The sequence below is a fragment of the Lactuca saligna genome, chromosome 9 (genome assembly GCF_052625555.1).
Source record: "Lactuca saligna cultivar CGN05327 chromosome 9, ASM5262555v1, whole genome shotgun sequence".
NCBI lineage: Eukaryota > Viridiplantae > Streptophyta > Magnoliopsida > Asterales > Asteraceae > Lactuca > Lactuca saligna.
In genome coordinates this window covers 37,278,389-37,295,000 of record NC_136425.1, presented here as the reverse complement: position 1 = coordinate 37,295,000, position 16,612 = coordinate 37,278,389, and the positions used below count along the sequence as shown (strand labels likewise).

General features: G+C 34.8%; 3 protein-coding genes across 5 annotated transcripts in view; all 3 read left to right on the top strand.

Moving 5' to 3' along the window:
- LOC145015246 (uncharacterized) overlaps positions 1–3,262 on the top strand; it is a 3,378-nt gene extending 116 nt beyond the window's left edge. Inside the window, exons 1-12 of one of the 3 annotated variants that reach the window (XR_013665805.1) lie at positions 1–44; positions 113–191; positions 807–886; positions 985–1,051; positions 1,136–1,207; positions 1,285–1,515; positions 1,610–1,802; positions 1,913–2,008; positions 2,181–2,252; positions 2,386–2,471; positions 2,554–2,629; positions 3,129–3,262. The exon at positions 1–44 is cut by the window's left edge and continues 116 nt beyond it. Coding sequence is in view for 1 of the 3 variants with exons in the window: in XM_078973702.1 (XP_078829828.1) it covers positions 1–44; positions 113–191; positions 807–886; positions 985–1,051; positions 1,136–1,207; positions 1,285–1,515; positions 1,610–1,802; positions 1,913–1,918 (772 nt within the window). In the remaining 2 variants the exon portion in view is untranslated. Of the gene's footprint in view, positions 45–112; positions 192–806; positions 887–984; positions 1,052–1,135; positions 1,208–1,284; positions 1,516–1,609; positions 1,803–1,912; positions 2,154–2,180; positions 2,253–2,385; positions 2,472–2,553; positions 2,819–3,128 lie in introns of those variants that run through there. The other 2 variants (XR_013665804.1, XM_078973702.1) reach the window with 2 other exon arrangements.
- A 10,811-nt stretch (positions 3,263–14,073) lies between these two features.
- LOC145016224 (uncharacterized) lies at positions 14,074–14,932 on the top strand. The gene is made up of 3 exons (XM_078974607.1): positions 14,074–14,262; positions 14,330–14,675; positions 14,765–14,932. Coding segments are annotated over exons 1-3 (516 nt in total). The 5' UTR covers positions 14,074–14,260.
- A 129-nt stretch (positions 14,933–15,061) lies between these two features.
- Positions 15,062–16,158, top strand: LOC145018570 (uncharacterized). The gene is made up of 2 exons (XM_078976448.1): positions 15,062–15,241; positions 15,330–16,158. Exons 1-2 carry the CDS (start codon positions 15,067–15,069, stop codon positions 16,082–16,084), a joined length of 930 nt encoding a protein of 309 aa, XP_078832574.1. The 5' UTR covers positions 15,062–15,066; the 3' UTR covers positions 16,085–16,158.
- Positions 16,159–16,612: the final 454 nt, after the last annotated feature.

Below are 16,612 nucleotides of genomic sequence, written 5' to 3'. Positions count from 1 at the left end.
TATCAGAGATACCTATTCACTCCTCGTCCTCAACATCACCTTTCGTAAGTTCATAATTTCATCATTCGATTTATAAAACACCCGATTTGTCTAACGAGTTTTGTCTTTCCAGGTACAACTGCCGATGATTTGTTCCCTCTTTTTGATAAGTATGGAAAGGTTGTTGATGTTTTCATCCCTAGAGATCGCAGGTAGAGTTTTCCCCAATTTAATGTGCAATAATAGGATTTCTCATTTTTGTGGAATCTCGCGTTTGTAATTTTCTTATGTAACATTTTTCATACACCGAATGGCCGAAGTGGTTGACAGATTTCTACTTTTGGAACATATACGGCTAAATGCAGAATTAGCAACCGGACTTTTGTTTATTTGTTTGTTATCCTTTCAATAAATTGCTTAAAAACCTATGTAGCTATTGCAAGGAAAATTGCTTTGTATCGGATAACAATGTTATTTTAGGTATAATTTTTTAAAGAACAATGCTTTAATTGGAAGAAATGAACTAGAATGCTATAATACACAAGTCTGTGAAATGTACTCACACTCTTTTGCATTTAACCCAAATACATTGTTAACTTTCCCATAATCTATTTTGATTCTGTTATGAATTGAACATTTCTTTTCAAATTATATATGATGTATCACATCTGAAGCCGCATATGCATTTGAAACAGGAGAATGTACAATTCCTATATTTTCTGCTTCTATTCCCCACCTTTCTTTTTGTTTAAACTTCTTAGAACAGAATCATCATTGTCTAGGTATATTCGACTTAACTTGGTGTGTAATTCTTGTGTTGCTTATAGGACTGGGGATTCGCGAGGCTTTGCCTTTGTTCGATATAAGTATGCAGATGAAGCCCAGAAGGCAGTGGACAAGCTTGATGGTGACAACTGAATATCTATTTCTTCTAAAGAATCCATTTCATGAATTAAAAAAAACAATCTTTTCTTTTTCTTCTTACATCTATCCCAATTTCTTCAGGAAGAGTTGTTGATGGTAGAGAGATAATGGTTCAATTCGCCAAATATGGGCCTGATGCTGAACGAATGTGAGTCACACTCACTTTTCTTGCTATTCATTCCATTCCATCAAACTATATAAATTAACAAACCTGTTACTCATTTTCCTCTAGTCATAAGGGAAGAATACTAGAACCAGCTGAGAAGCTGAAGGGAAGATCAAGGAGCCGAAGTCCAAGACCAAGGTAAAAAGATTCTTCTTTCTTCCATACAAACATACTCCCTTTTCTTTCTTCATCTTAATCACACATTGTTCATGTAGTTCAAGGCATAGAGATGACTACAAGGACAGAAGAAGAAACCGTAGTAGAAGCAGAGACAGATCTGAACGCGAGAGGCATCGAGGAAGAGATCATTACAGAAGCCGAAGCCGAAGCAGAAGCAGAAGCAGAAGCCCTGAATATCGAAAAGAACGCAGCAGAAGAGGAAGATATGAAGATGAAAAGGGTAGAAGTAGAAGTCGATCTCCTATCAGAAGCAGATCTCCTATCAGGTTTCTACTTGTATGATGCAGTTAGATCTTAGGATAAGATTTCAAGTTGTTTCAACTGTATTTGAAAATGTTCATATGTGATTATGTTATGTAGAAGTGCTTCCCCTGCCCGATCACCTGCCCGAAATAGCATGAGCCCTAGAAGGAGTAGGAGTGCATCTCCAAGAAGAACACCTTCAAGGAGTAGAAGTCCAGCAAGGCGTGTTGAGAAAGATCGGTCACCTACTCCAAAAAGTGTTGGGAAAGCTGACTCAAGAAGCCCATCACCACATCGTTCTGATGCTGATGTGAGTATATACAACATATATAAAAAATTATATGATCTTTTTAAAATAGTTGGTTAGGTTTCGACTTTTTTCAGTGATGCTGATTTAATGTTTTGAATTTTGTTTTATAGGAATGAGAATTGGTCATTGGAGATGCATGTATGGACATGAAATCGAGAGCAGTGTTCTGTTTTGTGAAAACTCATTTCCTGATGCTTAATTTCAAGGTTAATTTTTTTTTCCTGTTTGTACCCCTTCCTTTGCATACTTTGGATTTCTGGCTTCTAAAATGTTTGGAGTTGATGTTTTTGTTTTTGGATGTTTTTGGCTGTGTTATTACTTATTATTATGCATGGATATTGATTTGGAAAACTGAAGTTTTTGACATGCACTATATAGATAGAGTATGTGTTGCTGTTGATGTTGATGAGAACTGGTGCAGCTGTGGTTATGATGTTTGGTTTGCAGTTGGTAAGAGTTGAACCTTTAAATCCCGAAGTCAAACTAGGATTTTGACTAATAGAATGAATATACATATATATATATATATATTTTTTTTTTCATATTTCTTACTTTTGGTTACTTTGTTTTTGGGACATAAAAGGGAAAGGGGATGATGGTTGAAGTTGATATTGCTGCTATGCTGTTGACACGTCATGCCTGCTGAACAAAAATACTAAAAATTTTAAGGTTCTAAAATTAAAATCAAAGCACATATGGTCTCATAAAAATGGGCTAATCTGATGCTAGTGAAATGGTGATTGATATACAGTAGTTGAGGTCGATGATTAAGCTGTCAAGTGATAGGCACGTGTTGTTGCTGTGTTTGTAGATGCTGGTGAATTAAGGTTAATAATCAAATCTCATAAATCTTGCACCTCAAATTTACCACCTTTTTTGTGTGTGTGTGTGTGTGTGTGTGTTTTATGTGCTTAACTTGTGTTGAAAATGCTGGAACTTTCTTTTAGCTTTGATTGGAGTAACAGAATGGGGTGTTGATAGTCTGGAAATAAAAATCAGTATCATGTCTTTCAAAAGTATAATTAAATAAAATTTTGAAGAATTTGTGTTTGATTTTAAAATACAAAAAAAAAAAAAAAATCATTTTTTTATGAAATGTTTGTGACTGTCGTTGATGTTTTTGTCTATGGTGAAGGTAATTCCATATTTCAGTTCACAAATTTATATAATTGTTTTATTAGAAATGTTGTATGTGTCTCTTTCTACTTTTTTGTTTCTTGGGCATCGAGAAATGTGTTTCTCTAAATATGTATGGTGATGTTGGTGTTTGTCTGTATCTGATTTAGTATTGTGTGTTGATATAGCTTGTACTATTTCTTCTTCTAGTATCTAATAATTGGCCCCGCAAGTGATGGAGTGATGTGGTGTTTGCATGCATTATCTTCCAACCAAATAACTTTTTGGAAAAATGTACATTTTTTCATCATTTGAGTTTTAAGTTTTTGTTTAGTCACGTGATATATTTAAATCATCCGTGACTAACAAATAAATTGAAACATATATTGAAGCTATTGAGACGGTTGTTGATAAGCCAAAGATCATGGCAACATTTATTTATTTAGATTAAGGTTCCGTTTGATAGTTGTTGATTGAGAAAGTGCCGATTAAGAAAGATCTATATTGGTAAGAAAAACGACTGAATAAGAAACTAAGTTGCTTGATTGTACATCTAATTGAATGTACTGACTGATGAAAAATGATAATTTTACCCTGATGCTCTATACAATATTGAATGAAGTTGCTGAAGAATTATAAAAACATACAAAATGCAAATTTCACAAGAATCCTTTAAAAACCCAAATCCTCAATTACACCAAACACTACCAAAGCTATATAAAAAACCACTTCTTGGATATAATGAATGCAAAAACAAGTAATCGTAGCTAAAATACTTTTCATCAACATCTTATGCCATAAATTCCCACCTCGATATACTTTGGAATCACTAATTCCGGAGATGTCTTCAATTTCAATGGGGAGAACAACCTCGATCAAGATCATCAGAAAATCAATCCACACATTCCTCCAAAGCTACAATCAATTCAAAATTGCATCACTTTTAACTCTTCCTTTCTTACTATCAATCCTCTTATCATCTCTTTCGTCGGAATCTACAATTCCATCCTCCAAACACAACTATGGAACACTTTTCTAATCATATCATCACACTTGATACCAATACTGGCTGTATTTTCTATAAAAGCTGTAAAATTAAATATTGTAAGAATAAAGGTAGGAATATTCATGATCAAACATAAACATAACAACAAAAAAACCTGAACTTTTAGAAAAGTTTAAAAGGAACATAACAACAAAAATTAGATCATTTAGAACATCAATGATACAACTGGAAACCCTTACAGCAAAATCAGAAGTTGACCATTCAACCTTAAACATGAAGTGAACAGAAAATCACTTGAAAATTGGGAAATATATATCCATCTCAACAACAAAAGAACTTTCAACCGCAAAATTATTTTCAACAAAAAAAGAACATTCAGCAAAAATCAAAACAGTAAAAATCGAAACAATAGTCTTTTAAGGCATTTTGACATATGAATTTAAGAAATCAAAACAACAAAAATCGAACACAATGGTCGACGACAGGAATCAGAAGTATTAGAGATGGTTACCTGATGAGACGAGGAAGGAGCTCCGACCGATGGGTGGAAGAGAAATAATGGGGTTAACGATGCTTGTTGGTAGCAAGAGAAGAAACGAGTCGTTGAAAGAGAAGAAGAAAGGGAGGTTGGAAGATACGTTAGGGAAAGGGTAGCAACAGAAACTTTTCTCTCTTTCTCAGTTAGGCGATTTCTTATTTCTTTCCCAATCAGATCTGTCTTTCCTAGTTAGACGCACACAAGTTGTTTATCAAACGCGTTTGGCTGACCGAGTCAGCCAAAAAGTTCTGACTCGACTCGATCAGACGAATATCAAACACCAACTAAACCTCAGTGGTTTCCAGAAAATTGAGAAATAGTTTTTTAGTTCAAAAAACCTAATAGATAGTCCCCATGTGTAATGTTTTTCTATTATATTGAAGCCAATACTACGAATACAAAGACTGCAATTTATACAAGGTTTATAATTGAAAATACTAAATATACGGTTGTACATTAGGTCTACAATTTGACTTTGACTGAGAACCAATATTCGAAATACGTACACTCTAACCACATGTGTATCATTTGATGTTAACATTGTTACCCCGACAATCTCATGTGAGGAACGAACTTGAAGCTTGTGACGCATGGAATTGAAGTGATACTTAGAAAGAGCCTTGATAAATATGTCCGCTAGTTGGTCTTCTAAGGACACAAACGATACATTTGTTTTGATAAGTTCCTTAGCTTCAACTTGTTTGCGAATGAAATGAAAGTCAAACATGGTGCTTGTGCTTATGATAGGATTTTTGGTCATGCTCCTACATTATCACAGAAGAGCAATGGAGACCGAGTCGTTGGAACTTGTAACTCAAACATAAGCTGTTTAATCCAAAGGAGTTTTGTAGATGTGTATGCCAATGATCTATACCATGCTACCGTGCTTGATCTTGCTATTACCTTCTGTTTTCTAAAGGTCTAACTTATCAAGTTGGAGCCGTGATATATAGCAAAACCATATTGGGAACGACTGTCATCTTTATTAGATAAGCGATCAGCATTGAAGAAAGCTGTGAGGGATCTCTTTTGGGATGATGTAAAATGTAAAGAATGGGTAAGAGTACAATTTAGATACCGTAAAATTCTCTTGACAACTTGCAGTCGTTGGTGAATGTATGTATTGACATGTTCGATTAACAACAGAAGTAATGTCGGGTCGAGTTATTGTAGCATATTGTAGTGACCCTACTATTTGTCAATATAACCTTGGATCAAAAAACAGTTCACCAGCAAGAGTGAGACGTGAGCTTGGTTCAACAGGAGTAGAGATAGGAGAAGCAGCAACCATTTTGCATTTTTCAAGAACGTATTGAATGTAATTCTCTTGACTTAGGATTAGACCCTTTGAGTTCCGTTCGATTTGAATGCCCATAAAATAATGTAACTCGCCTAAGTCTTTGAGAGCAAACATTTGGTGGAGATTATTGATGAACTGTTGGATTAGTTAGGGATTGGTGTATGTGATGATTAAATCATCCACGTAGACTAGAATGTAGATGACAACTTTGGTTATGACATGGAAGAACGGTGACGTGTCCAATTGGCATGCTCAAAATCCCGCACGAACAAGATAAGCATTGAGTTTTGTGAACCAAGCCCCTGGGGCCCGTTTGAACCCGTAAATTGCATTATGTAATCGATAGACATGATTTGGCCTTTGAGTGTCTTCAAATTCGGAAGGTTGTTTCATGTATACATCTTCTTGCAAGTCGCCATTGAGGAACGTGTTATTGATGTCCAATTGATGAATGTACCATCCCTGTAACATATCAATGGACAGAAAAAGTCAAATGGTGGTGAGTTTAATGACCGAACTGAATGTTTCAAAATAATCCACTCCTTGGCTATATCCTTATGCTACTAGGTGTGCCTTGTAGTGATCAATTGTACCATCTGAATGTTGTTTGATACGATAGATCCATTTGTAACCTACAACATAAACGTTAGGTGGACAAGTAACAAGAGACCATGTGATATATCACATTAATGCATCATATTCAACTTGCATTGTTTTTTGCCAACAAGTATGCTTATTCATGGGTGGACACAAGATTCCGTAGTAGGTGTTGTCGGTGGCACATTTTATAGTAGAAAAAAGATAAAATTTGAAAATTTTACCCTGCATAAAAAAAAGTAGTGGTTGCCGGTGGCAATGCGCGTACGGTATACCCAAAGTGTAACGCCCTGTTCTGAATTGAATCCTAGTCTGAGGCTGTGACCCGAAGGTCGGTCGTCATAAGGATTATGGCTTTTGAAAGGGTAAGATCTAGGCCATTTTGGGTGCGAGTAATGTATTAGAAGCGATCCAGATGTTCGGTTTGTGTTTTGGAGCCTAGGGGTATTTCGGTAAAGTGTAAGTTTGGGCTTTTGTGGAAAATGGACTTTTGTTCGGAAGCTTTTAAGGAAGATATGAGTTGATAGAAGTGAGGGTTTCTCGTTACCTTTTCATGGATATAAGGATCATCGAAAACAAATTTATAACAAAGAAGTTATGAAGTTTAGTAGTTTCAGGCTTAGCCGAGTACGCTGGGCGTACTAGTGAAGAAGGCAGTACGCTGGGCATACTTTTGAAGTACGCTGGGCGTACTGACCATGATGGTCGCGAATGTTCTTCGGAGTACGCTGGGTGTACCATATGAACGCTGGGCGTACGCCAATCAGACCTGAACCCTATTTTAGGGTCTTGGACCCTATTTAAGCTCCTTATCTCATAACCTAACCCTAATACCTTCAGCCTCCATCCCTCCAAACCCTAGAAATCGACCCTTAGCCCCCATTTGAGTGATTGTAGAGCTTCAAAGTGATTTTTGGTGTGTTTTGGTGCTAGAAGAGGAAGAAGGAACTTCTTGAAGAGTCATTGTTTGATTTGGAGCTTTTGGATCCAAGCTTTGTGCACCTAGATCTATCTATTTGAGGTATAAAGTCTCAACCTTGACAACTTTTTTCATGTAGATCTAGCTACGTGGTACATTATTATGGTTTTGGTCCCTTTGAGGTGGTTCTTGTGAGTAGAAGTTACTCTAGAACCTTTGAGCCTCTTATTTGGTCCTACTGAGGTTATGGAGCCATAAAGTTTAGATCTTGAGAGGTATAAACCTTCCATGCATGATTTGGTAGTCATTTGATGAAGTTTGGAACTTAGGTTTTAGATTTAGGCCCCATTAAGTTATGTTGAGTCATAAAGTTGGAAACTTTGTAACTTAAGAAGTCCCTTGAAATTAGATCTAGAAGTTTGGACTGAGGTCTTAAGGTATTAAGAAGTTCTAAGACATTTTGAGAGTGATTTTGACCTTTTGGGTATATTGATTGGTATTGATAGCATGGGAAGTGGACATGGCAGCAGCAAGGATTTCTTCGGGAAGCTTCTGCATTCGAGGTGAGTTATCTTCCATTAGAAGTGGGTCTAAGGCCACAATGCTGGCCTACTAGTAAGAGTTTGTATTAGAAAATTGTTTGCATGATAATTATTTTGTATGCCAATACCTGTTATGTTTTATGTGCTAATATGATATGGCATTATGTGATAGTAGTAGTAAAGGGGAAAAGTCCCCGGCTACCGGTCGATAAGGCCAAAGGGGTAGCCTAGTATCCAACTATGCTAGATAACATGTTTATGTTTTATTTTGTTATGTTATTATGTGGTAGTGGTAAGGGGTGAAATAGTCCCCATAACCGGTTGAGATACATCGGAGGGTAGGTGTGGCACCCAGATATGCCTGATAGTGGGGTAGGTCAGGCACCCAGATATGCCTGACAGGGTAGGCTGGGCACCCAAATATGCCCGAAAGTATGTGATTTGTTTGGTATGTGGTATGATGGGGAACTCACTAAGCTTTGTGATTACAGTTTTGGTTTAGAATTTTCTAAGGAATCCAACGGTATGATTTTTTTAGTTTAGAATTTTCAAAATTTAATTTGTATCTTTAATCATATTAACAGGTAGGCGAAAAACATGGTGATATATAGACTCTGATCAACGTTTTTTTGGCTTGATTAATGCTGATTTAGGGGTTGTTTGATATTGATGCTAACCCAGTCAGAAAGGAGGACTCGATCCTCAATCAGAAGCTATTGTATTTGATTTAGGTGTTTTATCGATAGACTCGGTCCAAAGAAATATGAGGATTCGGTCCTCATCTCAAAACCTCATGACCGAGACCAAGCATCATCTTTTCCTTCCTTGCCCTTCTCCTTCTTTTGTAGGCGCCTTCTGCTCCATCGCGTATACGCATCGACTTCCACTTCATCGTCGATATCGTGAACATCGACTTTCACTTCAACGCAGTAGGGTAGCGACTACGAACTTTGAAATCAGATAACTTTTAAGCTTTTTTTCTTGTAAATGTTATTCGAAATCCACCTCTTCTATTAATTTGAGCCTTACAATGCTATATAATGTTTGAATCTGTTATCTGTACATGTAATATGTTTCTTGCAAAATAAATTTAAAAGCGACATTGAATCTGATTTGAACCTGTTTTGTGATCTTCCTCTAACTGGTTATATGATGTAGACAATTTTTTGTATCACCTGTTTGTGATTAGTTCGAATATGTATTTTATACATGGAATTTGTTTGTGTTTACGGAGTATTTAATGTTGACTGTTGAATCTGGTCTAATATCTTGCTCTTCCCTCATGCCATGTTGCTTTTTTGTACAACATGTTTCATATTTTGACTATTTTGTCCTTATATTTTGACTATTTTGTCCTTGGTACCAGTTTGGAAACTCATATGGTGCAGTTTAGTAGTGCAAGAGTGCAGGGGTATGTTTTGTTTCATATTTTGACCATCTTGAATGGTCTTGAAAAGGAATAAGTAGTGTAGGGGTATGATGGTCATGATTTTGTCCTTTAGTTTCATTCTATGCCTATTAATTTTCCATCATTTTTACTAATTAATTGATGCATCTAATGTAGGGGAAGATCTTGGAAGATTTAGAGGCACAATTACAAGTTGCTACATCATCAATTGATCCATCTTGCAATGGGTGGGTAAGGTTATTGTCCATATTTATTGCATGATTTCATTTTCTTAATACATTGACTCGTTTGTATTAAATTTGATTTTAACTTTGAATGGTTTGTATTCATAAAGATTGTTACTTTTTTTGTATTGAGGAAACAAAAAAATTTAAAGATGTTTAGGTGTTTGGATCAAACAACAACGGATGCTTGTTTTTTTAAGGATGCGTTAGAGACCAAGAGGGCAGAATAGGTATATTGGTGAAAATATGGTTTAAGTTTTTCTTCATTCGTCTCTTTATCAATTTTCATTAAAAAAACTAACAAAAACCAATTTTTAGCATAGGGGATACATCCCAAGTTGTGAGGAAGTATATAGTATTTTCTTGTTTTTCTATGATGGTTTTTTGTTTTAAAATACATATACATACTATTATATATGCAAATAAAGTACTGTTGGTTATGAAAACAATATTCAATTTGATTTTGTACGGGTTATTTTTTGTGAACAATACTCTATCTCTAATATGATACGGATTCTTATACAACCGTATTCTATTAAGAGTATTATATTTGTGGCTTTGTAGTAGTGTGACTCTCTGGAAAACCGGGTTTTTTTTTTTTTTTTTTTTTTAACTTTTTATGACTTAGAGTCATATTTATTAAAATGTGGCCCCTGAAAAAACAATTTATGTTTGTTTCAAAATACAACCTTGACACCCATGTATTACAAGTGATAGGGTTATTTTGATTCTTAGATAATTTATTCATATCTATTTTATATATTTAATTGAATAGACTAAGTAATAAAAAATTAAACAAATTTAATATCCAAATATAATATAACTAAAATATAAAATAAATTGGTATGAAGCAAAAGGTTAATAAGGGCAAAACCAGGAAGATAATTAAAACGTTAGAGGTTACTAATTGGTTATTGGTTGAAGTAAACTTTTCGAAAAAAAAATCAGACAATAAAAAGTTAAAAAAAAAAAAAATATATCATTCAAAGATGCTCTTAAAATAAAGAAAGGAAAAAAGAGGGAAATTATTGAATCAATCAAAAGTGGTTAGAAGGGACAAAGAAAAAGAGAATGCGAAAGAAAGAAACAAAGGTGGATGAAGTTTCCCTTGAACTGCATGGCCCTGTCTGCTATAGAGAATCTCATATCTATTCAAATCTATTTTATATCTCTAATCAAACATATTAAATAAAGAAAATAAAATAAAAAGTAAAAATTAATTAACATCGAAATAACATCTAAATAATTTTTTTATGATATAGAAGCCAAAATAAACAAAACCTTAAACATATAAAAATTTTCCATAGTATTTTTTTCAAATAATAAAAAACATTAAAAAGACTATCATTAAGAACGATCTTAAAATTAAAAAATATATATATACACAAACCATTCAAAGGTATGAGTCAACCAAAAGTGGTTAGAAAAGAACAAAAAAAATGCTAAAGAAGAAATGAAGGTGTATGAAGTTTCCCATGAGTTGCATCAAGGCCTTTCTGTCCTAAAGATCTCATAATCAACCCCAACCTGAATTTTACTATTGAAGCAAAAGTGGTTAGAAGAGATATGCAAAAATGGTTAGAAGAGAAGAAGGTATGAGTCAAAGGTACGAGTCAAGCAAAAATGGTTAGAAGAAAAGAAGAAAAAAAAAAGAATGTGAAAGAAGAAATGAAATTGGATGCATGAAGTTTCCCATGAGTTGCAATTGGGTCTTTCTATCGCATAGTATCTCATAATATATCCCCACCCCGAATTATACTATTCAAGCAAAAGTGGTTAGAAGAGATACTCAAAAGTAATGAGAAGAGAAGAAGGTATGAATCAAAGGTACGAGAGAAGAAAGAAGAAAAAGAATGTGAAAGAAGAAATGAATGTGAATGAAGTTTCCCATGACCTGCAATAGGGTCTTTCTGTCCAAGAGTATCTCATAAAACCACCCCAGAAAAGTGTTTTGAAGAGATACGTAAAAGTGGTCAGAAGAGAAGAAGGTATGAGTCAAAGGTACGAGTCAAACAAAAGTGGTTAGAAGAGAAGAAAGAAGAAATAAAGGTGGATGAAATAGGGCATTTCTATCCTAGAGTATCTCATAATCCACCACCACCCCGGATTTTACTATTCAACAAAAACTTCATGTAAGCAACAATTTTTGGTTGAAAAACTGCACATATCAACGTCAGTAATATATATATATATATATATATATATATATATATATATATATATATATATATATATATATATATATATATATATATATATATATATATTAGTTTATGCTTCTAAAGTTTGTTACATATTGTCAAATAGTTTTAAGTAAACCTAAATGAAGGCAAATATCAATTTATTCAAAATATTAGTACACTTTTTATGAAATAGTTTCAAATAAAGTTTAGATATTATCAACGTGAGACTAGTCTATTTGGAGCTTTGCCTATTAAATTGGAGGCCATGGAGGCCATGAGTTCTAATTTGGACGTTGACAAATTCTATTTAACTTGGTGATACAAATCTTACTACTAATCAACCGTTCAATATATATATATATATATATATATATATATATATATATATATATATATATATATATATATATATATATATATATATATATATATATATATATATATATATATATATATAAATAAAAGTTAGCCCAATGCTTTAAAATTGACATAAATTGACTTTGATGACTTTTGTGGATTTATGCTTGATTTTTATCCATTTTTGGTAGATTTTTATGAATTTTGGATCCAACACAATATAAAAGCCATACATGTTAAGAAGGTTGCATGCATTTCACTCACAGGTTTTCCTAGGCGCGTTAGACACTGTTCCTCTCCGCTCGCACCATCACTATGCACCAATGAATTTACTCCAACTTTCTTGAACACGCATAATTTCTCAGTTGCACCGTCTTGTCCACCAATGCACGTTTCCACAGTTGCACCGTCACTAGGCATGTTTCACCATCATATTTTTATTAATGCAAAGATTGTTAAATAAACATGGAAGTCATCATTAAAACCTAACTGGAACCATATTAATATCTAATATATTTTCAATATTTATAGACGGTATAATATAGGACAAATTACACGAATGGTCCCTATGGTTTGGTGTTTGTTACGCGCCTAGTCCCTAACTCCATTTTTTAACCATGCCAATCCTTAATAGTTTGGTTTAGTGCACGCCTGGTCCCTCATCTAACCTTCCGTTTGATTTTGGAGTTAAAACCCCCACGTGCCTTGCACGTTGAGGGGTATTTCCGTCATTTTACTTATTCTTCATACCGCCAGTTTAAGAAATCGGTGCGTTCAATTAAACGATCATACTCTACATTACACAATCGTATACCCAAAAAAACACACAACTATGTGCAAAATCCTTACGTGAAAACCCTAGTAGCGACGACTGCAAGAACAAAGAATTGCAATGGTTTCTTGGCGCATTCGTGGTGAAATGGCTGAAATCGACGTTGATCAAAATTATGGTATGTTTGATTGACTTTCGTTTGAATGAAATTGACTGTTAAAGGTTTAATTTTGTTAGCTAAAAACGATTCTCTCCTCTACAGCTGGACATCCGACAATGTTTTCAATAAGAATGCACCATGGAGGTGAGTTTACAAGCTTTCCTGGAAGGAAGTATATTCGTGGGAAGCAAACATTTGTTGATTTACTGGACATTGATACCTTTTCCGTTCATGACATTGACGAGATAATGGAAGACCTAGGGTATGCTTCAATAGGTAAACCACTTTACTATCACTTTCAAAGGCCTTTAGGCGATTTAGATTTTGGGTTATTCGCTTTAGCTAGTGATGAAGATGTTCGTTATTTGGGGAGTTTTGTGGCTAAGCATAAGTTAATTGAGGTATATATAGAGCATGACAAAACTACTCTGCACACCTATTTAATGTCCCCAACCCACAGTAAAGTTCGTATAACGGAGATTACTGAACCTCCATCTTGTTCAAAGAGACTGTTCCTGGAGTGGCATCGAACACCTACTGTTGACTTGGAGGATGACATGGATCACATGGAGAAAGAATCGGGTAATGATCCTACACCCACTGGTCATCTGGAGAAGGATTTGGGTAATGATTCTACTCTCACTGATCATATGGAGAATGATTTGGGTAATGATGCTACTCTCACTGATCATATGGAGAATGACTTGGTTAATGATGCTAATGACTTTGGTAAGTTTGGTGAGTTAGAGAGTGACAATGATAAAAGTGATGATAGTGATTTTTTTGTGGACATTGAAAATATATTGGATGATATTAATGTGGATATGCAAGATTTTGAAATGAATATCGACAAAGATGTGGAATGGGTTGGAGGGTCGTCTAACACTGTGGTTGATGAAGGCACACATGATGAAGCTTTAGAGGTGATTAACACTGACTTTTTAGCATCTGATTCATCATCAGATGAGGGGATTAATGGTCAAAGAAAGAAATCAATAAGAGCAATTCAAAGGGCACATGAGAATGATGAAGCACTTGTTAGTGAACCCTTCTATATTTTTCAAAAATTTGGTTCAGCAAAGGAGTTTAAGGATAAGGTAAAACTCCATGCCATAGAGACTAGAAGGGAGTTGGCCCTTGAAAAAAATGACAAGAATAGAGTGAGATGGGTTTGTAAGGGAACAATACCAAAGCTTGGGCCTAATGTAGAAGTCAACGATGAAGAAGAAATATGTCCTTGGGTCTTATTAGCTAGTAAATGGAAAAAAGATGTCAACTGGACAGTTAAAACGTACAACAAAGTCCATAAATGTCTTCAAACTAGAACAGTAAAAGCATGTACGTATAAATTCCTCTCTTCTAAAATTGTTGAACAGGTTGAAAGTAACCCTACTATTCCAATTAGGGCTTTGCAAGAACAGCTACAACGGAGGTTTAAGGTAGATCTTTCTAGGATGAAAACATTTAGGGCAAAATCTGAGGCTCTAAACCTTGTGCAAGGAGATTTCGTTACTCAGTATAGTTTACTCAGAGATTACATTGTTGAGTTGCAAACTCGTAACCCAGATACGACTGTTAGGGTTGATGTTGAAAGCGAAGGAAATACACACAGTGAAACGAGGACATTCAGACGCATTTACATATGCTTGGGAGCTTTAAAGAAAGGCTTCGCAGCTGGAAAGAGGGATTTTCTTGGCTTTGATGGTGCTTTCATGAAGGGTCCATTTCCAGGACAAATTCTTTCAGCCGTGGTAAGTTTTAGTTATGGTTCTTTTACTTATTGTTATACATAAAAATAAGTAAAAATCTATTCATGATTGTTATTTATCATAAAATGCAGGGACTAGATGGTAATAATGGCACATACCCATTGGCATATGCGGTGGTTGAAACAGAGAACATCAGTTCATGGACTTGGTTTTTGAGTTGTCTTGGGGAGGATCTTGGCTTGAATACTAATTCTAATTTCACTTTTATAACAGACAGACAAAAGGTACTAAAATCATAGATTTTTTTTTTACTTTATTTCTAAATTGTTTACTAACAAAATCTATGTATGATTGTTAGGGTATTCTAAATGCAATTGCAACCTTGTTTCCTTGTGCTGAAAATCGTTACTGTGTTCGTCACATTCAGGATAACATGAGGAAGCAATGGAGGGGTAAACCTTTCGAAGACCTCTTATGGACATGTGCAACTGCAACACATGTACAACAATTTAACAAAGGCATGGAAGAGCTAAAGAAATTAAACAAGGATTGTTATGAGTGGCTTAAGAAGATACCACCTCAGCACTGGTCTAGGTCCCATTTCACTGGTATAACATTGAACTCTAATAACATTCTTTATGTTTTCCTGGTTTGTGTAGTTTTTTTTAATTGACTTTAAGTGATGTGATTGGACAGGGAGAGCACATTCTGATGTGATTCTTAATAACTTGTGTGAAACATTCAATGGAAAACTGAATGAGGGTCGTGATAAACCAATTATTACTTGCCTAGAGTTCATTAGGGAATATCTAATGAAGAAGATTGTGAATGTAGAAAAGGCCATTGGGAAATGTACTGGTCCTTTGACACCTACAGCTATGCAGACTTTGGAAAATATAAAAAAAAAGGCAGAAGATTATAGATCTGTATTTTGTGGAAATGGTAAGTATCAGGTAAGTGGCCCTTGGATGGACCAATGCGCGGTGGATGTGGTTCAACAAACATGCTCCTGCAGGAAATGGGAACTCACTGGGATGCCATGCAAACATGTTGTTGCTACTATATGGGAGATGAGGAAGAATAGTAAGGATGTTGGAATACCAGAAAATTGGGTGCATGAGGTATATTGGCTAAAAACTTGGAAACAGGTGTACTCATTCAAAATTGAGCCCATTAATGGGAGAAGCATGTGGGAAAAGTCTGTGTGTCCAACAACTTTGGTTCCTCCTAAACATGGTGTCACAATAGGTAGACCAAAGAAGAAACGCAGAAAATCAGCTTATGAAATTGATGACATGGTGAAGGGTAATAGTGCATCAAGAATCCTTCAGTCGGTTACTTGTTCAAAGTGCAACAACATTGGTCATAATGCAAGGAGTTGTAAGGGACAAAAAGCTAGTGCTCCTAGTGGTTCTGGTGGTTCTGGTAAGGGAAAAGGAAAAGCTGGTTGAGGGAAATTGATGACATGGTCTTGATCTATTAGTGAAAGTTTATTTTGTTGGTTAATCAGTTCTTTTGGTTAAATTGTGTCTTTTTGGTAAGACTGTGTCCTTATGGTTAATACTTTTGGGTAAATTATGTTTCTTTTGGTTAACCATTTTGTTAATGTATGAAACTATTAACCATTTTGTTGATGTATGAAACTATGTTATGGAAAGTATGGAAACTAAATTACCCTTTATTAAATGCCACTTGTGCTATTGGTTGTTTATGTCGATTGTTAGCATATGTTATTGGTTGTTTTTGTCAATTGTTAGTGTTTACTTTTCCAAATAAGTTCCAGAAACACTTGATGAGAATACATGGCTCATAGAAGTCAAAATAAGCTCCAAAAACACTTAATCAAACACTTAACCAAAATATTATCAAATTCACAAACACTTAATCAAAATACATTCCAGAAACACTTCAAAACACTTCAAATTCACATACAACAACCAACTAGATGGATCATAGAAGTCAAAATAAGTTCAAAAAAG

Bases quoted from the DNA above. Each gene is read 5' to 3' on its own strand.
- LOC145018570 (XM_078976448.1), top strand. From the start codon at position 15,067: ATGAGGAAGCAATGGAGGGGTAAACCTTTCGAAGACCTCTTATGGACA. The intron at 15,242-15,329 runs GTATAACATTGA...GTGATTGGACAG, and splicing joins GTCTAGGTCCCATTTCACTG to GGAGAGCACATTCTGATGTG.
- LOC145016224 (XM_078974607.1), top strand. The intron at 14,676-14,764 runs GTAAGTTTTAGT...CATAAAATGCAG, and splicing joins GACAAATTCTTTCAGCCGTG to GGACTAGATGGTAATAATGG.